This window comes from Chionomys nivalis, chromosome 9 (assembly GCF_950005125.1).
Source record: "Chionomys nivalis chromosome 9, mChiNiv1.1, whole genome shotgun sequence".
Taxonomy (NCBI): Eukaryota; Metazoa; Chordata; class Mammalia; order Rodentia; family Cricetidae; genus Chionomys; species Chionomys nivalis.
In genome coordinates, this window is record NC_080094.1 from 61,941,548 (window position 1) to 61,965,906 (window position 24,359).

The following is a 24,359-nucleotide window of genomic DNA, read 5'->3' on the forward strand; positions in this document are numbered from 1 at the left end:
CTATCATGGGTTCCGGTCCCAACACTTCAGAAGTAGCCAGCGTACTCGACTTCTCTGCGGCAGTTAGCATTGTTGGTGACCTCCTCTTTGAAGCTCCTGACTTTGCCCTTACCACCACATTTCTCCAACCACACTGCTCATTTCTCCCCTGGACATCATTTGAAAATTAGTGCTTTCGGGAGTTCCTTTCTGTAAATCTCCCTGAGGAGAATGCTCACTCCTTTTTTGCTACCAAGCACAGTCTAAATAACTCTGGTAGGCACAATGCCCAAAAGATCTTTATAGAATGATAAAACATAACTAAACATTAATAATTATTTATACTTTCAAAATATACACATAACTTATGTAACATTAAATTAACTCTATTTTCAATAAATGAAATTAACTTTAAGTATTTAAACAAAACTTTACAATTCCTTATAATTATGTCTACAGTGGCTACTTTCCCAGACGTCAAAGTCTATGAAAAGTCACAAGGTGCTCCTTATCAAATGAGCCACAGCGACTTCAGGAGCTGAGTCTACATTCGGGCCATGTGAAAAATGTCTTCAGCCTAAAATAAATTTTTGTTATTAGGCTACTAATAACAAAATAGTAACTTCCAACTAGGAGGGAAAAGGTACCCCTCTTGGAATCACCCTAAAACAAGGCTCACAATAAAGAATTGAAGATGGCAGGAACCATGACTTCCTGTTCTAGAACAATGGCTATCAGGCAACACATCTAATCAAGAAAAAACTTTTAAGAACTAATTTTGAAGGCAAAAAATAAAAAAAAACATTAATTGTGCAGGAGGGAACTTCAAGAGGGTAAAAGTTTAAAACAAAAACAGAATATTCACCAAGAAAGCTACTACTTCTGTTCCTGAGGGAAGTCAATCTCAACTCTTGTCTAGAAAGCTGGCTGAGATCAAAGCCAAACACTAATATCCTAAATGCCTGCCACACACAACTCAGCTTCTTCACGGCGGAAGCAAAGCTCTAGAGCTCAGAAATCCATCCAATTTCTGTAGCAATCGCTAGATTACTCACGGTTTACACGACTGAAGTAATCAAAGACATATGCCCAATGCAATTCTGTCTGACTTTGCTGGACAAGTCTCTAGAGACGTGGCTGTGCGGATAAGAGCAGCTCACAAATGAGGGTGAGAACAGCTTCATTTTCGATTAACCACGTAAGTCCGCCCGCTTTCCACATGACACGAGAAACAAATGCCTGGGGCTGATGGCACGCACCTGCGGTCTCAGCTGCTTAGGCAACTGAGCGGGGCCACCTGAGCCCAGGAGTTTGCTGTTTTAGAAATTTCATCTCTAAGAGTGGCACTGAGTGCACGTCTCTAATCCCAGCACTGATTAGGCTGGGGCAGAAAGAGCATAAATCCCAGGCCAGCAGGAAAGAAAGTCCGTCATCTTAAAGCGTGTGTTGTTGTTTTGTTTTCTAATATAAATAAACAAATTGGGGTTTGGGGTGCAGTTCGCAGTACTATCTGCCAGCAAGTCATCTCCAGCACTTGGGAGGTAAAGGGAAGAGAAACAAAAGTTCACGGTTACCCCACAATTACATAGCAAGTTAAGACCACCCTGGGCTACGTGAGATCCTGAGTGGAGGAGGGGAGGAAGAAAGGGGGTGGGGGGGAGAAAAGGGATGGGAGGAGAGAGGGAAAGGAAGAAAAAGAAATTATCTCCGTTCCAGAGATACAGATGTAGGGAGTTGAAAAACGCAAAACATGGCACCTTGTAAACTATTCCCCTAACTATTAGAGGGGACTCTAAGCCCCACACGCTTGAAGGTTTGGATCGATGCTTGTCCGTAATCGGCAACACCTGCACTATTTACTGGCTAGAAGGAAATTAAGGCTTATTCATGGCAATTTCAGTTTTTCTTCCCTTTCTGACTCAGACGCCGACACAGTCGATGGCAAAAAGAAATTACAGTAACCTCTGAAAAGATATGAAATTGCAGAAACGACGAGAGAGCATTAAGTTAACTCTTTAAAAATGGTTCCTAAAACAACAGAAAGCGAAAAGTTGGAATGAAAAGTGCATAAGCTTCTAACGTAACATTTTACCTAATTTCTGAGATGGGTAAATTAAATGTGCAAATAAAATTTCCCACCTGAGGAAGAAGGAAATAATGTGAATATAAAGACCAGGCAATCGGGGTCTACATCTAGATGCACATTAGGCATCATCAAAAGACATTATATACACCCACAGCACAACGTTTGGTAGGCTGAGGACAAGTTACAAGTGGTCAGGGGTCTGAGCTTGGAGGTTTCACAACACAACGAGCCACATTAGGCCCAGAGCCTCTCTGTCTGCCTTCAGATCAGGATGTAAAGGCCTCAGATACAACTCCTGTGCGTGTGTGCTGCCATGCTCCCCGCCATGACGATAATGGACTAAACCTCTGAAACTGTAAGCGAGGCCCAATTAGATGCTTTCTTTTTATAAGAGTTGCCATGGTCGGGGTGCCTATTCACAGCAATAGAACAGTGACTAAGACACCTTCCCTCAGGAGTCTGTCAAGGCTCCGTCTCTCCCTTGACTCTAACCAACAGTCTCTCAACACTGTTCTTCCCACAGGAATCCCAAATCTCTCTCACCTATGGCACTAACTTCAAACAACTCATTCTCCAGCTCACCACAACTGTCTCTGGCACTCCCCTGCCATGCCTTCCCCGATCCCCAACTTTCTCCTCTTCTACTATACACGCAAAGACTCAATACTTCTTAAACTCCATGGGAACTTCTGTCCCCAATTGTCACTTTAGAGCGTGGCTGGTTTGCATGTATACACATCCCTGTGTCTCAATAAAAAACAAAAACAAAAACAAAAAAAAAAAAACTTGGTTATTTCTCTAAAAACACTGTCCAATATACCAAAATTCCAACATATTACCTCTTCATACAATCTAACTTTTCCAGAATTACTTTCTCTTCTTCTGTTATAGGAGCCCATTTGTTTGTCCCCCCCCCGAAATAATCGCACAAACTGTATTAATTATATCACTGCTTGGTTCATTAGCTCTAGCTTCTTATTGGCTAACTTTTACATCTTAATTTAACCCATTTCTATTAATCTGTATATTGCCGCGTGGCTGTGGCTTACCGGGTAAAGTTCCATTCGGCCTCTGTCTCTGGCAGAGCTACATGACTTCTCCTGACTCTGCATCCTTTCTCCCAGCATTCAGTTTAGTTTTCCCCGCCTACCTCTGTTCTACCCTATCACAGGCTCAAGACAGTTTCTTTATTAACCATTGGTATTCACAGCATACAGAGGGGGTTCCCACATCATTCTACCACATCAGAAAAGAAAACCTGGATTTGGGGCTCAGCAGTGGCATTCATTTCCTAGTAGACTTCACACCCAAAATCCTAACAGGTATCAATCCTAGGGGAACTAGCTGCCTGGCTCTGCCTACTTGGCACACATGGCTCATTTCCAAACCTGACTGATCCAGGTATGAAAAAACATCTCCCTCAAGGCTGAAAATTGTAATAAAATCCAGGAAATCACTCAAAGGGCTACAGAGAAACCTGGCAGCTTTGACAAGCTCATTTGCACCGGCCCCTCTTAAATGTGCCAATTTAGGTCCTAAGCAGGGAGCAGGAAAGAGCTATTCACATGCCACTGTATCCCCCCAGCCTTTTTCAGATAGTACAAGCCTTCAAAAAGACCCCTTTAAATTGGCCTTCAAGGTCTTTAACAACAGAGGGAAAAATCAAAACAATGAATGTGAAAAGGGGATCAGGCAAAATAGCAAGTGCCGTCCAGGACAACCAGATGAATTCTTTCTGTGACTGATGGAGGAAGGTCATTGGTTAACTAATAAAGAAACTGCCTTGGCCCCTTTGATTGGCCAACCCTTAGGTGGGTGGAGTAAACAGAAGAGAATGCTGGGAGAAAGAAGATGAGTCAGTGAGTCGCCATGATTCTCCCACTCCAGACAGACATAGGTTAAGATCCTCCCTGGTAAGCCAGCTCGTGGTACTACACAGAATATTAGAAATGGGTTAGATCAATATGTAAGAGCTAGCCAATAAGAGGCTAAAACTAATGGGCCAGGCAGTAATTAAAAGAATACAGCTTCCGTGTAATTATTTCGGGACATAAGCTAGCCATGTGGGCGGCCGGGTGCCGGAGACGCAGCCCTGCCGCTCCTATTACAACATGTGACAACAGAGAGCTTCTGGGGCCCTTCTACAGCATGGTAAAGAGGGACAATGAGCCAGCAGCTACTCAAACTTTTGCACTCTAAGACCTTGCCCAAGGTGCAAGCAACATCAGCACATAGATGGAACGGAGATGGCTCTCAAAGTCATGAGAGGGAAATATTTGCAAGCCTAATATGAGTTCATGATATGATGACCCCTTTTGGCCTTTGTTGCCTGGGATGGGGGTGTGGATTAGCCACACCTTTCTAACTATCTAGTTCCTTCTCTAAACTGCCAAACTTGTACCACACAGCAGCTCTGAGATAGCTTGCGACAATAGGGTTGGCTTCCTTAAGTTAGGGCTAAACTTAGAGACACCTCCTCCTCTCTGAGATCTGAGACCCTTCCCCCTCTAAACTCAGAAGACCTCCCCCTCCTTTCTAAATATAAAGGTAAGGAACTTCCTTTGTTCTGTGGGTTGCTATAGATCTATACCAGCTTCCTCCAGGTACCACTGGCTGAAGGCTTTTCATCTGAAATCCATCTCAAGGCATCCCTCAGATGAACCTTGACTGACTCTTTACACTTGAGACATTGTCCACGAGAGGCCTGACAAAAAAGAAAAACCTGAGTATCCCAACAGTATTGTTAGAAAATTCAGATCTGCCTTGAACCAGACCAATAATGATTCACTGCAACAAACATTTTTCAGGTGGGGTTGGCTGGACTAAAAAGAGTACACTATGTGACACCCCACAGCTCCCAATGCCACTAGGATGAAGAGGTGTTAGAAAGACAAGGATTGAGGTAGGATTTTTAATTTGTTTTTTAATTAATGGAGAGATTCTTTTGGGAGGGATGCTGCAGTGGTGAGGAGTGGATACAAAAAGACCGGGAGGTGAACAGGATTGGGGTGCATGATGTAAAATTCCCAGGGAATCAATAAAGCATTATATTTAGAAAGAAAGAAAGAAAGAAAGAAAGAAAGAAAGAAAGAAAGAAAGAAAGAAAGAAAGAAAGAAAGAAAAGCTCAAATCTTTCCAACTGCTTCCAAGTCCTACAAATTCAACTCTTTTGAGATAAACAGCACCTCAGCTATCCATGCCAGTGTCTTCCCAAGCATTAAAGTTTGTGTCCAGAGAGTCACTGACAGGGCCAGTGTAGAGTATGAACTAGTGCCGGTAAGAACTCAGCACAAAAGATGCCTGCTTTCCAGACACTATAAAGAACAACAGTTGCCGGGCGGTGGTGGCGCACGCCTTTAATCTCAGCACTCGGGAGGCAGAGGCAGGTGAATCCCTGTGAGTTCGAGGCCAGCCTGGTCTACAAGAGCTAGTTCCAGGACAGCTAGGACTGTTACACAGGGAAACCTTGTCTCAAAAAACAAACAAACAAAAATAAAGAACAACAGTTACCCAACTTCACAGCCCTTTTATTTTATTGTTGTTTTTTAATAAATTTCAGAACCTGACCTGTCAGAAAAACACAAACAGGTCTGTTGGTCAGTACTTATATTACTCTACTATAGATTCCTTTCTGCGTAAGCTTTTGCCTTAGCGACTCAAAATGGACACAGAAATAATCTATGGGGGGAAAATCTAGATAACAACCAAATTGTGAGAAGTAAAATATAAATCAAGTTATCTTTCTAGTTTGAGCGTATTATTAGGTTCTTTGTCAGGAATGTGGGCAAACAAGAATCTCATTAAATATTTGCTGACCTATTCGCCCCTAGTGTTTAAATCTGAAGGCATATTATGCAATGGTTTAGGATGCTTTGTCCTGGAGCACAGGGTATCTCCAGCGGTCATCTGATCCAGCCTTTTCTTTCAACTTTAAACGAGTCTAAAAATGATAATGACTTCATTTTCAGCAACACTGTGTATCTTACGATTCTGAGAGTAAAATGAGCAATTTAGCAGAACTAATGAAAATGAGTAAGAAAAATAAGAGGAGGAAATAAATAATGAAAGAACTAGCTTCAAGTTCATGTACTATTTGCTTTTGGAAAGTCAAACATTAGTTTGGTACACCTCTCACCTACTCAGTAAATTTATATCATTTATTTTTTTCATAATCCCAAAGAGATAGGGAAGAGTGGGGCAGGAACCCCATCTTTGTCCCAAGCATTCAGTGTTCCTAAAAGAATCTAGGAACAGTGATAAGCAACCAAATCAAGTGATACATTTCATTTTTTTCAATATCTACAAATACGTTCTCTAAAAATTGAGCTTGTGATAACCAACCGTTTTATGTCAACTTGACACAGGCTAAAGTCATCTGAGAGGAGGAAGCCTCACCTAAGAAAATGCCTCCATGAGAGAGTTATAGGCAGGACGGTAGGGCATTTGCTTAATTAGCAACTAACGAGGAAGGGCCCAGCCTACGGTGGGTGGTGTCACCCCTGGGCTGGTGGTCCTGGGTTCTATAAGAGAGCAGGCTGAAGAGCAAGCCAGTAAGCAGCACTCCCCATGACCTCTGCGTCAGCTCCTGCCTCCAGTTCCTACCCAGCTAGAGTTCCAGCTCTGGTGGCTTTTGATGATGAACTGTTGTATCAAAGTGCAAGGGAAATAAACTGTTTCCTCCCCAAGTTGCTTTGGTCATGGCGTTTCAGCACAGCTATAGTAACTCTAAGATAATTATTATTTATTAAATGCACTGATGTTTCACTTAATCCTTTCTAAACACTTTCTTAAACAGAAAACAACTGCCACACTCCATGGTGCGACCCTGATGAAGCACTAGCATCCCTGAGCTCCTGGCGTCTGCAGGGCTGCCTGCCTCCAGGTGACTAGCATTTTTACTGATGTGCCTGGTCTTCCCGCTTCCCTTTACAGTTGATGCTGTCGGTGTGCACACCCTGCTTTACTCTGCCTGCCCTGTCCTGAAGGCTGACTTTGCTTTCCGACCTCCAGCTAGAGAGCTGGAGTCTCCCCGTCCTGAATCGCCCTCTTCCCCAAAACCTGGCACTGTATTGTCTCCAGCAGTATCTCGTCAAACTTTCAGACTAGTAACTGAAAGGAGGTATATAGGGTTAACTAGTGTCCTTGCCTTGCCTTTTTTTTTTAATTTTTAAAAATAAGTAGGTTGAGCATCTTTTCATGGTGTTTAAGGACTATTTGTATTTTACTTTCTGTGAACAGTCTACCTAAAAACCTTTGTCATTTGTTCATTTAATTAATTTGTTTACTAACACGGGGTCTTGTAATATAAACCAGACTGGCCAAAACTCACTATGTAGGCCAAACTGGGCTCAAAATCACAAGTAATCCTCATACCTCAGCCTCCAGAATACTGGAGCAATACTCAAGTTATTCAAACCCATCAATGTATCCAAAATTAGTTCTCAAAGAGGAAGGTTACACGCCCCTGCACTATCACTGCACACATGTGCACAGGGTCCTCTGTCCTGCTCCAGTTCTGCCCTATAGGAATGCTTCATTTTTATACAACCAAACTTAATCGTTTTTGCTGGGGTAGTTTCTGCACTATGGGTCATATTTTAAAATACTTTCCCCACTCTGACATTATAAAGGAGTTTGAGTGTGATTTGTTTCTGTTTTACATTAAACTTTTTGACACCTGCAGACTTACCCTGCTGTATAGAATAGTATGCAATCCGAATGGCACCGTTCTTCCCCAAATGGTAGCTTCACCTGGGCCAATCCCAACAACCCAAAATGATCTGAGGTTTTGCTTTGAGATTTTTTGCTCTAACTCTCTGATGCTGAGACTTTGCAGATAAACTAAGATTAAGAGCAGTTTAGACTGAACAAGCTCCCTTCTATTTTCTTAAAGAGTAAGGAGTTATTCTGCTTAGGAACTCTAAGACTAACACACAGTAAACATCAGCGGATGTTCTTAGGAAAAATCATGAACTTCATTTACTACAGTCTCAGAATCTGCTAGAGGATCACGGTGAGAAAATGTCTACATCCCAAGGGCAATGCCTCCTTGTTCTCCTCCATGACGGGACTTTCTTGTTATAATCAAAGTCCTTCAGTCTGGCCAGTATTTAGGCTCTCAGTGCAGGGAGTGAAAATTTAATCCCAGTTAAGCTTTTCATATATTCATCACTGTGGGAAATGATTTGGGGTTTATTACAAAATCGAACATAAATCCACCCTATGAACCAGAAATTCTACTCCTAGGTATTTCACTCAAGAGAAGTGAAACTGTTTAACATAAAGACTTGCATATCAAAACTCTGGGAGACTTCCTTTTTTTTCAAGACAGGGTTTCTTTGTGTAGCCTTGGCTGTCTTAGAATTCCCTTGGTAGACCAGGCTGGTCTCGAACTCACAGAAGTCCACTTGCCCTTGCCTCTCAAGTGCTAGGATTAAAGGCGTGCACCACCACCGCCTGGGTCTGGGAGTTTTATAACATCCCCAAACTGAACCTAAAACACATTCCCGTCAGTAGGAGAACTACTAGACAGAGATTGTGCTATGGTCATGTGACAGAATATGGCTGCCTTTCTCTCCTGCTCCTCCCTCCCCTCCATGGCTGATCCTCAGTCTCCCTCTAATTCAACAGACTCCTTTGCCTTTCACCTGGTCTTGGAGAAAGTCATCCATTTGTCTTCCAATGCCATCTAATTTGCCAGAACTGTCTTCCATAGCATGGATAAGCCAACATTCTCCTTGCTAGTTAAACTGCTTGCTCCCTCAAGCACCTTAACCAGAGGTGCCAAAAACTACTGGTGACTATAGCAACAAACAAAGTCTACTGTAAGAGGCCAAAGACCAAAAGCAGAATCCCCCACCTCTAACAGACAGACCCCAATTGCATGGAGCTTGACCTAGTGGCTTCGTTATCCTTCTAACAATTAGAACCTAACTCCTAGAGGTCCCTGGTGCCTCACCCCAAACAGCCAGTTTCGGGGAGGATAAGTGGCACTGTAAAATTTGCTACTTCCAGATAATAAGCTGCCCTCTCTTGGGCTCTATTCAAATACTTCTTACATACGGCACAAGTGACAAGGTCAGATAACTTAAGTGCTATAAAAGGGGACACACGGACACAGCTGCCTCTCACACACGTAATTCCCTGAGAATTTCCCCATCATATTTCTATCCACAGTGTCTATTCTTGACGAAAACTTTTATCGATGCTGGCCTGGTTAGTGCTGTCTCACTCATGCCATGGGTTCTTGTTTTTACATCCCAATCAAAGCTTCCACTCCCTCCCCTCTTCCTGGTCCCCTGCCACCACCCCTTCACCCCCCCCCCATCACTGATTCTCCTCAGATACAGGCAGGTATCCCATGGATAACAACCAGTCACGGTATATCAAGCTGTAGTGAGACCAGGCACCCCCCTCCTCCACCAAGGTTGGACGAGGCAATCCAGCATGAGGAATGGGTCCCAAAAGCGGCAACAGAGTAAGAGACATCCCCTGCTCTCATTGTTAGGAGTCCCAGACAACGACCAAGTTACACAACTGTAACATACATGCAGCCCCATGCAGACTTCCTCCCAGGTCAGTCTCTGTGAGCCCCTATGAGCGCAGGTTAGTTGATTGTGTGGGTGACCTTGACACCACTGGGTCCTTCCTCCCCTCTTCCACATGATTCCCTGTGCCTGAGAGTCTGTGCATCTGTTTCCATCAGTTGCTGGGTCTCTGATGACAGCTGGGCTAAGCACCAATCTATGAGTATAGCAGAATATCATTACGAATCATTTCATTGGCTTTTTTTTTTTCCTGCCATTCATGTTTGGTTCTATACTAGGTCTCTGGGGTATCTTCCCCCTTCAGGGTCCTGGCCATCAGCGGGGAGCTCCCTCTCAGGGTATGGGTCTCCAACTGTGCCAATCATCAGTTGGTCACTCCAATTTCTATGCCTTCTTTATCCCAGCACATCTTGTAGGCAGGACAAATTGTAGGTCGAAGGGTGTGTGGCTGGGTTGGTTCCCAGTCCTTCCTCTGAAAATCTTGCCTGGGTAGGAGGGATGAGGTGGAGGAGGATGGAGGGATAGAGTACTGGAAGAGGCGACTGGAATCTGGGAGCATCTCTGGGATGAACTAGAACCTAGAGCAAGGGAAACCCAGGAATCTGTGAGGCTGAGTCTAGCTAAGACTCCTCCCAGGAGATCTAATTTCTTCAGACCTGATGCTGCACTGATGGCAGCAGAGTCAAGCTCTTTCTGCTGTGTCTACATTGTTCTCACGTACACCCCTTCATTTAAGCTCCATCTTATGTCTTAAAAAAAGAGTATCCTAGCCGGGCGGTGGTGGCGCACGCCTTTAATCCCAGCACTTGGGAGGCAGAGGCAGGCGGATCTCTGTGAGTTCGAGACCAGCCTGGTCTACAAGAGCTAGTTCCAGGACAGGCTCCAAAACCACAGAGAAACCCTGTCTCGAAAAACCAAAAAAAAAAAAAAAAAAAAAAAAAAGAGTATCCTCCATGCACAGCTTCCCTGTGTATGTGTGGTGTAATCGTACCTACTTAAAATCCAGCAAAGCATCCCCTGCTTTCTAAGAGATCCCCACAAGCACCCGCATGGCAGCTCACAACTGTCTATAACTCCAGTTCTAGGGGAACCAACACCTTCACAGACTATACACAGGCAAAACACCAGTGTACATTAAATAAATAAAATCTTCTTAAAAGATTAAAAAGAGATTTTAAAAAAAAAGTCAGTGTAGAAGCCTATAACCCAGTATCGCACTCCTGAGTTGTGACTGAAGGGCTCCGCATGAGCATACCACGCAGATAGTTTCACAATCTTGTTCTTGCTGCACTGGTGACAATAGCCAGGCAAAGGACCAATTGAGATGAATACCAACAGGTGAATGGCTAAGGAAAATATGGTACAAGTACATAACAGAATATTCATCCCATTAAGAAAAATGAAACCAAGATATTTACAGGGGAAAATGGATGGAACTGAAGATCATTAAAATAACCCAAACTCAAAATAGGCAAATACTGCATGGTCTCTCTTATTGGTGGGCTGCAGATATAAGGTTGAGGAGGGGTATTCTGAACTGGGGGGAAGGGAGTTAGGGGAAGGGAAAAGGACAGGAGACAAGAGAACTGAAGGGGAGACGGAGGAGACCAACAAGAGGTGGGCAGAGGGAGCCGAGTTTTCCTTAAAAGAGGGAGATGAGGAAGTCAAGCTAAATAATACATATGTATGAAAACACCATAATGAAACCCATCACTTTTGTATGTGAACAATAGAAAATATAAATTGCTTTTACAAAATAATAAATGTCTGACAATCAGCTTTGGCCTATTTATGTGATATTCCTTATATTTCTGTGAATTATCTAATTTACTAATAATGCAAACAAATATATATATTCACAATATACATTCACAAAACCACAATGCTAGACACCAAACTCAATGGAGCTTTTTCAACATGGGGTGGGTGATGGTTTTGGATATATAACTCGGGGAAAATCAAATCAGTGGATGGATGGAATTTTTTTCACGTCTGTGAGTGTGATGCTGAATTCTAAAACCCTGAAAATTGCGATGGACACAACCTTAAACCACAGCAGCAAACACGCCACCCTTCTCAGGTTGTTATGGCAACTGGACTACTTGGGCTGAGAAGAGGGATTGGATCTTTTTGTCTGAGAGAGATTTTGTTGCTGGCTGCTATTAGAAATATTAAAAAATGTTTACATATAAGTCTCAGAATATGACAAGGTCCCCAGATTCCCTCCTTCCTCGTTAACAAGTCCATGGTGCTGTAATTGTTCAGGTACTGGCTTAGGAAGCCATACTGTTGACACATCACGGGTGTAATTTCCCATTTCTAGGAGTCACAATCTGACAAGAAAGGGAAACAATCGATGACTCCACCAGCTGTGACCTAAACCACAACAGTGAGCACATGACAAGGGAGCCCTAACGGCGCCAGAGCAGTGGTAACGACAGGTGTCTCACAGTCTAATTAAGGCCAACTACCCAGGGTTGGTGAGGTTAAGGAGTTTAGGGAACTTACTACCACTGCTTCACTAGAGCAGCATAACTCCTAACTGCACTTTAAAACTTACCCTTATACCCGCAGGTAGGTGTAGCTCTCACCTCAAATCAAAAAGAAGCACCTCTTTGTAGCGGAGACCATTAAAGAAAACCACAGCCGGCCGAAGTGTGGAGATGAACTCATGGTTGGATGCCCAGCCCCAGCGGGTCCATTTACAGCACACCACACCTAAGGCTCAGCGACCATAGCGGGAAAGGGAGCAGAGGAACTGGAAGAGCCAGAGAACAAAGACGTCTGCGATTTCTTAATGCACCACAGACTCAGAGGGATGCTTTAAAAACATAAAGTCCAGCGTTCGGGAACAGAGCAGGTGCACCTTTGTGAGTCTGAGGCCAGCAGGGAGGACAAAGCAAATTCCAGGACAGGCAGGGCTACACAGAGAAATCCTGTTTTAAAAACAACAACAACAAAACGTTTAAGTTACTTAGTCCCCCAGCTAGAAGCCTTGCTGTACCCCCCCTTTTGCTGCATGCCCTCCTAATTGTGATTGTTTCCACTTACTCATGATCTCATGACACGAAAGTGGCTGTTTCTCTCTTCTACCCAAGCCATCCCTAATGGCTTTATGTAATACCACCTAATCTTGGGGCTAGTCTCTCTCACGTACTGTTCAAATAATTCCCAAAATGTATTAAATGAAAAATGTCCCACTCCTGAAGGATCGCCAATGTTGCTCTAAGGTCTGCACCTACAGGAATCGTCTTCTGTGTCCTCAAGCCACAGAACATCTTACACACGCATATGTGTAAACATGTTGAATTCTTCAAGCATTTTTAAATGATGAACATTTCCAAGTCCCCTCTTAGGGTCTGCTGAAATGCATGTGTGGTACATTATCAATAGTTATGCTACCGCGCAATAGCACAGCGGACTTTCCTGCTCCTACTGATCGACCCTTTCCCATCCTTCCCGTCCTTCCCTGCTCTCCCAGCCTGCCTCCATTCTACTCTACACTTCTTCTGGGGTCCTCATAGGTAAGGTCACCTAATAGTTGTCTGCGTGTGCATTATCTCATTTTACATAATAATCTTAATCCCAGCCATGTTGCCACAAACAACAGAATTTCGTTCTTTTTTTACAGCTAAATATTTGTCCATTTGGCATATGTACAGTGATTCTATATGCTTAGAAACAGATCCATCATCTAGACAGTTACTAATCAATAACTATTAAATTTTTCTATGAAACCTCTGTTTTGAGACTGACCAATTGCCAGGCTTTCTATAGCATCCCATTTATATTTTTAAAAAAAGCCTTTGCTGATTACCTTCAAAAGTCACTCTTAAAATTGTTTGAAACCACCAATTACAGTTTAGCTCAAAATATTTATCCACATAAAAATCCTTATGAAACAGTGTGATGATTTAGTCGATACTAACTGCACCAAGTTTGGGCCTTCCTAATGTAGCGCTTCAGAGAACAGGTTATGCACCCACATGAGAAAGGACGGAGCCCAGCATGTGCTCTGTGAAATGGGGGAAAGAACTACATCTTCTCTGCAGTGCCTTCCAGAAGTAACAGTGTATCACGTTCCACTGTAATAATGACAACTGTGGGTGCCTATTGAGCACTTGCCCCACACGTGATAGCCACACCCTTGTGCTTTCCACGGGTCACTGAGTAGTGTGAAAAGCACACGACCTTGTGACACGGTTCTATTTCAAAGCTCTTTGAGACCAGAGGTTCAAGTGGGACAAAGACTCAAACAACAACAACAACAGCAACAAAATTCTCTAAAATAAAGCAGCAAACCTTTGTGAGGCCTACTCACAGTGTGTGGGGGGGGTGGGTGTGTGGGTGTGTGTGTGTGTGTGCATGGAGTGTGCATGTGTATATGTGTATGGGGGTGTGTCTGTGTGCGTGTGTGTGTGCATGGTGTGTGCATGTGTGTATGTGTATGGGGGTGTGTCTGTGTGCATGTGTATATGCAGGGTGTGTGCATGTGCGTGCGTGCGTGTGCGTGCGTGCGTGCGTGTGTGTGTGTGTGTGTGTGTGTGTGTGTGAGAAGAGATTCCCTATTCCCTACAGATTAGATACATAAAGCTGAGAAAACAAAATTCAGAGTCCACTCAAACAGTCTGGTACAGAGATTGGTTCCTGGGTGATAAATGGGCAGGGTCCCAGCACCAGAGGCCAGGAGTGACCTCGCTGTAAATGAATATCTAGAGAGTATTCTGAGGGCTGTGACAAATCTGCAAATCTCAAGGACCTGGTAATCAAGATGCAAAGTGCATGCTGTGGCTGGGGTCACAGTGGTCCTAAGAACATGTCCCTACTGGAGCAGAGACTTCACTGTTTTTAAAGCTATGCTCAGGCCACAGCGCAGTTCTGGGACCTGGAACATAACACTTCATAAATCTGGGTAACCAATGTCTCCTGGCACGTATCCATTCTGCATACGAGGCTGTAAAATCAGAGCTTCCTGAAGTGAGGTCTGGAGACCTCTGCTGGTTGTCTGCAGATCACTGAAGGGAAAAGGTTAAAGATAGGTCAAAGTCTGAGGCAGTGAAACAAGATGCAGTGACAAGGGAATGCCACAAGAAGTTTAGAAGTGTTTCTGAAATCTACATTTGGAGATAAAAATACTCTCAATTTGTTCAGATACGATTAATAGGAGGAAAGCAATTGTTTCCTAACGCTCAACTTTATGATAAGGATCACATCTCCTTACAGCACATTAAACCTTTTAAATGTTTAATGAAATTTAGCTAAATGAATGCCTAGCTCCGTAGTTACAGCACTTGCCAAACAAGTGTGAAGCCAGAGTTTGCATTCAGAAAATTCGGGATCAACCTACCCCTGGACCCAGCAATACCACTCTTGGGAATATACCCAAGAGATGCCCTATCATACAACAAAAGTATATGCTCAACTATGTTCATAGCAGCATTGTTTGTAATAGCCAGAACCTGGAAACAACCGAGATGCCCTTCAATGGAAGAATGGATGAAGAAAGTATGGAATATATACATATTAGAGTACTACTCAGCAGTAAAAAACAATGACTTCTTGAATTTTGCATGCAAATGGACAGAAATAGAAAACACTATCCTGAGTGAGGTAAGCCAGACCCAAAAAGAGGAACATGGGATGTACTCACTCATATTTGGTTTCTAGCCATAAATAAAGGACATTGAGCCTATAATTCGTGATCCTAGAAAAGCTAAATAAGAAGGTGAACCCAAAGAAAAACATATAGACATCCTCCTGGATATTAACCTTCATCGGGCGATGAAAGGAGACAGAGACAGAGACCCACATTGGAGCACCAGACTACAACCCCAAGGTCCAAACCAGGAGCAGAAGGAGAGAGAGCATGAGCAAGGAACTCAGGGCCATGAGGGGTGCACCCACATACTGAGACAATGGGGACGTTCTTTCGGGAACTCACCAAGGCCAGCTGGACTGGGTCTGAAAAAGCATGGGATAATACCGGACTCACTGAACATAGCAGACAATGAGGATTGCTGAGAAGTCAAAAACAATGGCACTGGGTTTTGATCCTACTGCACATACTGGCTTTGTGGGAGCCTAGGCTGTTTGGATGTTCACCTTAATAGACCTGGAAGGAGGTGGGTGGTCCTTGGACTTCCCACAGGGCAGGGAACCCTGACTGCTCTTAGGGCTGATGAGAGAGGGGGAGTTGATTGGGGGAGGGGGAGGTATATGGGAGGCGGTGGCGGGGAAGAGACAGAAATCTTTAATAAATAAATAAATTAATAAAAAAAAAAAGATCCCACACGATGTGAGGTGGGTGTGGCCGCTACCTGTAATTCCATCACTTGAAATAAGGATTTCCCAGAGTGATCGGGCTAGCTAGACCAGCAATACTGTCAAGCTCTGGGTTCAGCTGATAGACCGTGCCTCCATGAGTAAAGTGAGGAATGAGCCAGGAAAGCATCGGGTAGCAACTTTGGGCCTCCATATGCACCTGCATACAAATTCATGTGCACCCATACACACGTGTGCCACACACAGACAAACACAAATAGACAACAGGAGTGTATGCACCACACACACACACACACATACATGAGAAAGAAAAAAGAGAAAAAGATCTTTATATAGCATTTTAAAATACACTGCTATTTGAGAGACCATGAAGGAACAGAATATATGATTCTGAAGTTTTTTTTAAAGAAAAAATAGTACCCCTGCTTTTTAAATTCAAAACTTAGAAAACAGGAAGAAACCATCCTTTCTCTTTAAAGTCACATCATCTTTTCAAAGAGGGTCAACTCTTAACACCATGTGCAGGTCATCTGGGATCCCAGAGAAACTTCACATCTCACTGGACAGAATGTTGCTCATGCTGGAGAGGAGGTACTGCTCGTTCATGAGATTGGGAGTCTGGTGCATCAAAAACACTCCCCACTCCATGGTCTCTGGAGCCATTGTCTTGATCATACCACAGCCCAACATCTTCCTTGATGGGAAGAGAACTAGGGACAGCAGAGAAAGTAAAAGGAGCTTTCTATAAACAAGATCAATACCAGGTATACTTTAATAGTCAACTTGACAAGATTTAGAATCACCATGGAAACAAACCTCTGAGAGTGTGTGTAAAGAGTAATGTAAATTAGGTTAACCAGGGTAGGAAGACCCACCCTAAGTGTAAGTGATTCCATTGCATGGGCACGAGTCCCACCGTGTGTGGAAAGGAGGCAGGCTCTTTTGGGTTGGGAGCAATCTAGGTCATCAAATGAATCAATATTTTTCTTCTAATTCAGTGTATATCCAGGCTATTGGGAGACCATGATTGGAAACAGAGTAGGAACTTAGACCTAAAGCCTGCAATCTATTACTGCTCCCTGAGAAGCCAATTAATCATATAAACTTCCCCAATAGAACAAATGCCTTCCTGATGCTAACTGTACATTATATATGTTATATATATAATTATAGATCACTTGGAGGGAAGCAGCATTCTGGCTCATCTTTCTCTTTTAAATATATATATATATAATGGTCATGGTGCTACCTCCTGGCACATGCATAAGTAATCAACACATACAACCTATTTAACAAGAGATAAGGCATGATTGAGATCATATAAAAATGCTACACAGAGTTAGTAAGCATTCACGCCATAACAACAGAGTTGAGGACCTTGGCAGTGTGTTACCTAGGATTTATGAGCACCTTGCAAGAGGGGCATTCCTTAACTAGAAGCCCGCAGCATTGGCTTTAAGCCCAGGTGGACACAGAAGAAAAACAATTTCCGCCCATGTTCTTTTAATGGTTCCCCATATTTCACCTTCTCATTTCCCATTCATCCAGCCACTTAAGGAGATGAAATGAGATGAGAGAAAGAATCTGAATGAGAATAAACGTCAGCAAAGGAGGAGTAGCACACAGCTCTCTCAAGCCTCATGCCCCTGCATTCCCGGAAAAGTTAAGCGAACAATCAAATGCTGTCTAATTAGGTGCTCACAAGTGTAGGAAGTGAAATTGACAGAAGAGCACTAGACATGAGAAAGGTGTGTGGTGCCTCGTCTCTGGTCCTCTGAATACCAGAATGTGCCAGGTCCCCTAAGCTGGAGTTGCAGGTGGTTGTGAGCTGTCCAACACGGGTGCTCAGGTCCCCCATAGGAGCAGTGTATACGCTTAGCCACTGAGCCATCTCTCCACACCCCCAAAATCCAATTCTTTTTAGTATTATGGCATCTATGTTAAGCAGGGAAGGGTTCAAGAAAGTCCTAGAGACACTTTCTCTTGTACACTCATGCTAAAAATTAGCATGAAAGATACCATGAAATCAAAATTACTTCTTTCTCATATGTAGTTATTTTGGTCAGGATTTAAGTTTCTTACGCTTGATAACTAAGTATGAGTGTACACTTTGGATTCTCACTTGAGAAACGCTATGAAAAGAGATAGTTTTGAGAAACAAGGAATTTCAAGGAGAGTGGCTAGTAGATGACCACAGAGACCATCTGAAAAGGATTCGGGAAGTTTTAAACTATACATAGTTGAGCAGAAAGAAATTAAATTTCCTTTAAAGTATTTCAATAAAGAGAAAATACCAGTAGCTACTGAATCAGGGCAGTGGGTCTATAGGGAGCTGATGTATTTGCTTTCACCTTTGTCCAAGTTTGAAGTATTCATCAATTAAAATGTTTCAAAACATCCTAGTGGCTAGTCATAGTCCTAAAGGGCTTCAGTGAGACGTGGGTGAAAGGCCCTTGCCAGATTTAACAACTAAAATACAAAAATTATGAAACTGGCATTTTTATATATATACTTTATATAGCTGATCAGAATTTCATGTGGTTTAAGAAAACTGGTAGATCATTCATTACATTGTATACCAAGTGATTTGTAATGCTTTATTCCAAAGCAAAAACACGCATGTGCCCGAAAGATGTATAAAAACAAATGCGTCTTTTATTAAGGAAAGAACAGCCTTTCCCTGCCACCACTTTTAAAACTCCCAGAACATGTTTTCCACCTAAGACCTCTGAAAAGTTCTCTTTCACTGGAGAAAACTACACGACAACCACACAGCTGGACAGAACCTCTGCAATCCAAAGGCAGAAAATGTTTCCAGCATTAGGGATGCCATCCGTAAGACATCCGGGAACTGCATTCAGGCTACCTCTTGCTAAGCTAAGCTCTCTTTTCTTCCTTCCAAAATACGTCATTTAACTGTCTGTCAAAATAACTTGCCTGGGCTACCTGATCACACCACAGAGCTGCAGCCTCCCTTGGATTCCCTCCTCAGTGACAAGCTATTCAGAGAGCACCTAGTGAACAGCACACGCCCCTCTGCTCCTTCTCTCTTCCTGCCGGGGCGCTCCGCTGGCCATCGGGAGGAGTAATTAACGGGTTCATTATGTATGAAAGCATTATCACACCACTTGGCTGTCTGGTTTGAGCGATCCGATCAGCGCTTCATTCATGTTCGGTGTCTGGGATACGATAAAGCTGCTCTTCCTTTCGGATTTTCCCCTCACCACTCAGAAACCACTAGAGCGACGTGTTAACAGAAGCACCGGGGAGAGAGGAAATTCTTCACCTCTGCAGACAGGAGGCTGAGGACGGAAAGTTGTCCGGGAGAAAGCCAAGGGAAACAGAAGGTGCTACGGAACATCCGTGCTTCTGGAAAACACACCAGCGTTAAAGCAGCGTGACTTGGGGACGTTTGCAATTCTGAATTACAGGTGAGCACAACTTTTCCAGTGCATGAACCATCTGCAGGAGTAAGCAGGATTTCTCACAGCCGAGAGAGCCAAGAATTTTTAATAAGTTCTGAGCACTGTGGTCAGATCAACTGCTGTTATTTGATAAAGGCAAAATTCACCCTTTGATTTCCATAATCCTATCCAAATGGAGTCTTTGCCTTGCTGTGAGCTGTCCTAACTAACAGCACGGGATTAGCGGGCCTCGGAGATGCTGCAAGAAATAAGACACATGGGTGAAAGAGATCACCACAGCACAGTCGACGAGGCATTTGGAGTATGAGAGCTTATCGCTCCTTACTGAGCTTCAGCCAACTGCTACCAGGTAAGATTCGATTTAATGACATTAATTCATAGCTTGGCTGCTGGAATGAACCCTACTACTGCAGTGGGCGAGCCAGGAGGTCTGAATTGCATGTGGTTCTCCCTTTCTTAGGCTTTATGCTGATTGGAACCTTCTGAGGTAAACACCTGTTTCTACTTAGGCTGCATGCTAGTCACTCACAACTCGACAATCAAATGGCTTGCAGATCCCATTCATTTTTCACTGAATTGTCCCATCATTTTCTTCATGTTTTTAGAATTATAATTTTATTTAGTAACTTGAAAGCCTGAGAGGAGTCCAGAATGCTGCCTAGGAGGCACCCGCAAGAAGGTGTCACCAAGCTTGCCTGGGGAAAGGAGGGATTCACAGGCATGGTTAGCAACATTGCTGTCCAGGTTTTTAAAAGGCTCACTGGCTGATTTTAATTCTTAGCACACCAAAAACCCTAAACTGTGATGTCACTCTCATTCACACTGATGGAGACAATCTCTAGTGGGATGAATTTACCCCAAAGATAGCAGGATATTTTACAGCAGAGCAAATGACATTTAAGAACAGAACAAAAAGAAGTCTGGCACATTAAATCTTCCAAATTTTCCATCCAGGCTAGTGGCCCAAACTAAAAAATGCAAAGGACTAGCAAAGCCGTGGAGAATGTTAAGGGTACAGAGTCTTGGAGAGACTGTGCATGCAGCATGAGGCTTCTACAGAGACTTTCGGTGTAGAAAGCTCAGAAAGGAATCAATCCACAGCTTCCTTCACCTGATGCCATCTTAATTCCTTCCCTCAAACATCATGGCCATGAAGTAACTGTCCTAAGTTCAACTGAAAAGTCAGGTTCAAAAATCTCACAAAAAGCTGTCCAACACTCCTATTCCTATCAGCTTGGCAGGGTGGGGATAAGAAAAACAGCAAATGCATACCACACCTAACTAAAGAAATTCGCTAATCCAAGACAAACCGTCAAAGCTGTTACTCTGAAAACAAACATGAGCGCCGGGGGGGCTCCTGAGCAGACAGGGCCACTGGCCTGGCCTATCCAGGGCCTGAGTTCCATCCCCAGCACAAAGTAATAGCAAGGAGGAAAACTCTTCCATTTCATTGAATCTTGGTTTTCAGTTCTTAATTAAGATAGTGGACACCTGACTCCTCTGACTCTTTAAGACATTGCATAAATAGCCTTAAATGTCACATATCTTTTGCATTTGAAGTCATTATAGACTCTCGCTTGTCATTTTCCAGTAACAAAGGCAAGCAGTGGTTCCAATACAGATAGCAACTTGACTGTCATTTACATAACAGCCTAACTAAAGTGCTGGCTTTTTGCTTTTCCCCCTAATAGCTGAGACTCATTGAATCCTTAAAGGTTCTTTTCATCCGTTTCCACCTTGTTTTACAGACTGACATGCTTCAAGAAAATGCATTTTAAGTGAAAAATACCAAATAATACTTCAAATCGTAATTTAAAATTTTAATTACCTAGAGGAAAAGGAAATTTACAACACTGTGCAGGATGGAAGGGGATGGAAGATAATGTCCCTGTATTTTATTTACTCACTGTTATGAGGAAGATTCACGTACCACTTCTCAGGGACTTTGCTTCCTTCCATAGCTTATCCTTCAGTGACAATGGATGGGCAGACAGACACCAAATACCAACTCTTAAGTTAGTCTCTGACAGCATCAGTCCCCGTGAGCCTCCACTTTCTTTCCTACCTATAATAACCCATTCAGAAAGCTATGTTGTCCTCAGCAAAAGCTTCCAAAAAAGATGTAGGAATTCGGAACAATTGACAGTTACCAATGTACTAAAAAGATAACAGCACCATTAGCTTTAGCATATTACAGGCACAAATGAGTAGAGTTTAGTTTTTTATTATTTTATCTTTTTTTTTTTTTTTTTTGAGATAGGGTTTCTCTGTATAGCCCTGGCTGTCTGGAGCTCACTCTGTAGACCAGACTAGCCTCACTCAAGATCTGCCTGCCTATGGGCATGTGCCACCACGCCCAGCAGGTTTAGTTTTTCAAATTGGAGGTGTGGTGTGAGACAGACAGAGAACAGAGACAAAGAGAGACAGAGACAGTCAGAGAGAGTGGTGTGTGGGTGGGTAGGTGGGCCACACCGTACATGGAGAGTCAGAGGAAACTCTGTGGAGTCAGTTGTGTCCTCCTACCTGTATGTGGGATTGAACGCAAGATGCCTGGTTTACATGGCAAATGCCTCTGTTCACTGAACCATCATGGCAGCCCCACGTAAGGGGTTTTAGAGTGAGTACCTTAAGACCAAGATTATTAATGGGAATTTTCCTTACTATCAGTAGATTTAACAATTCATGAGATTCTGAATCTTGGGGACTTGTCAATGACTACTAATTGTTTCTGTGATTCAATAAGCTATGAGGTAAATGTTTTGGCTATCATATCCTTAATAGTGACACCTGTTATCCTATATCTTAGATTCTGGCCATTTATACCATCCAAACTCCCGTTTATATCACCCTATAAGCTTCCTGTTTAAACTATAAGAAAAATAGGTACAAAGGTCAAAATGAAGCTCTTCCACCAAGTGTTCCTGATATTATACCAGTCTTTAAAAGGAAGTCATTTTACTATTTCAAAATTGGGAATATATATAAAATTCAAGTTAATATATTAGCATTTATCTTATCAAGAAGCCCTATTTTAAGTGTTTAAGTGTGTATCTGCTTAGGTACATTTCTATAACTTTAAGTTTTTCATTTTTAAAACAACTTTTCACTGTAGTATAGTGGTAAATGCAGTGCTCTGCTTAACACAATGGGTATTTCAGTAGGACTTCAGCAGGAAGTGCCTTATGGCTCATCTTCTTTAAGAAGTGACTCTTTTAATAAAGATGTAACTTGTCATGGACATTCTCCTCCTCTTCAGCTTGTTCCGGCTGAGAGAAAATGATCTCTGGTTTGTGACATCATAGTCTATGACTGGGGACTTGGCTGATATCAAATGTGATTATACCCTTTCAGGGGAGCTAGATGCCAAAGAGTTGCGAGCATACTCATCTCAAGTCACTGAGACACCAGAAAGATCCACACAGGGGCGGAATCAGGGAAAGCAAATGCTTCGCCGGTACCTGTCACTCTACAGCATCCACTGTGCAGGACAAAAGGACCACTTCACAGTTTACCTCACTGATCATTTGAAACATCATGGGGGTGTAAACATCACGTCACCTAATTTCACAGATGAGGATAAAATGGGATAGAAGAAAATTCTGGTAAGCAAGCCAGAGACATTAGTAGAGCAGGAGTGAGAAAAGACAAGACTCAGGGGCAAGACTGCTCCCAGTACAACTGGGGACATCAATGCTGCTCCGAAAAACATGAAAAAAGCTGTCAGTAGACCTCAGATGGGAAAAACGGTGCCTCTCACTGAGAGAGTCCCAAGTATATATTCTCAGGTGGAGCCCAGGGGAATTAGTGTGTGACGTTCAAACTAGTGCGGGAGTCTGAGAGGGAGAAGGCCTAGTTAACACCCTTCTAAGAAAACAAGAATTCCTTAAGAGAGAATCTCATTTATTAGTAAAAATACTGTGTTCCAGAACATCCTTCAACACGAATTTGCAAAAAAAAAAAAAATGTATGTGTATATATATATATATATATATATATATATATATATATAAAAGAAATTCAGGAATTATAAGTCAGAGCTCAACAAAGGAAATGAAGACAAGAGTGCCTCTTGTCAACACATGTACACACATGACCATCTTCCCTCATGTTATCATTTTTGGTTGTAACTGCAGCTAACTTCAAATGACAATGACAGACTAGACAGTTCTTCCACAAACACAGGCGTTTAGACTAATAGCAATTTCCCCAGCTCAAAATCCTAGTCATCTGTATGGCCTCTTAGGTATAGAACATACACAAATATTACACACAAAGCAATAGCATCTCCACACATGATTACAAGCCAAGCTCATTATTTATGGTTACACCTTTTGCTGGAAATGACAGAACGTGACAAGATTGTAAAAGCACATATCTGTCCCTGTGTAGTGATTAATTACATTGTATTATTGAACAGTTGGACAATCATGACAGTCTCTATTTTTCACATAACATGATATATTAGTCAAATAACTCAAGAATCCAGATCAATCAGAAGATGCTTTTATAGTTCTCTCGTGCAATGTCATGCTGCTGTTGTCAGAGGATGTGGGCCTTCCTACTTATCACTATAGAAATATAGCATCAAATCCTGAGCTCTTTGAACAGCAAAACAAGAGACAATGTCCAGTTCAATTACTCTAATAAAAATCTTGAACTTTCTGGAACAATAACCCAAAGAAGACGGCTGGTGCACAATTAAAGTCTTGGTTTGTATGGAGCACTTGGTTTGTATGGGATACTTAATCTCTTATCTGTTACATACTGTTACAAGGACAGTCGTCTATGTGTGGTACTTTCTGGGAACTTGCAACACCTATAGAAAAGCCATTCATGGCTAGAAATGTCCTCAGCCCTTTGACACTACTTCTCCCATAAGACTTTGTCAGGTATCATTGAAAATGCATGTTTGTCTTGTCTAGGAAACTCTGCATTACTTATGGATAAGGGCCACAAGAAGAATGATCATACCCACTGTCTATTTTCAAGTATGCTCAGAAATAATTAATTAGTGGGTGTGCTCAATGTATATGAAAATAT

At 42.7% G+C, this 24,359-nt stretch overlaps 2 protein-coding genes across 3 annotated transcripts in view; one reads left to right on the plus strand and one right to left on the minus strand.

Moving 5' to 3' along the window:
* The window catches only part of Aven (apoptosis and caspase activation inhibitor), a 129,917-nt gene that overhangs the window by 68,010 nt on the left and 37,548 nt on the right, over positions 1–24,359 (minus strand). Inside the window, exon 1 of one of the 2 annotated variants that reach the window (XM_057780393.1) lies at positions 21,227–21,310. The exons of the other annotated variant lie outside the window; for it this stretch is intronic. Coding sequence (XP_057636376.1) covers positions 21,227–21,278 — 52 coding nt within the window. The 5' untranslated portion in view covers positions 21,279–21,310. Of the gene's footprint in view, positions 1–21,226; positions 21,311–24,359 lie in introns of those variants that run through there. 2 annotated transcript variants of the gene reach the window in all.
* The window catches only part of Chrm5 (cholinergic receptor muscarinic 5), a 57,871-nt gene continuing 52,592 nt past the window's right edge, over positions 19,081–24,359 (plus strand). Inside the window, exon 1 of the mRNA XM_057780390.1 lies at positions 19,081–19,668. The gene's annotated coding sequence lies outside the window, so the exon portion shown is untranslated. The remainder of the gene's footprint in view (positions 19,669–24,359) is intronic.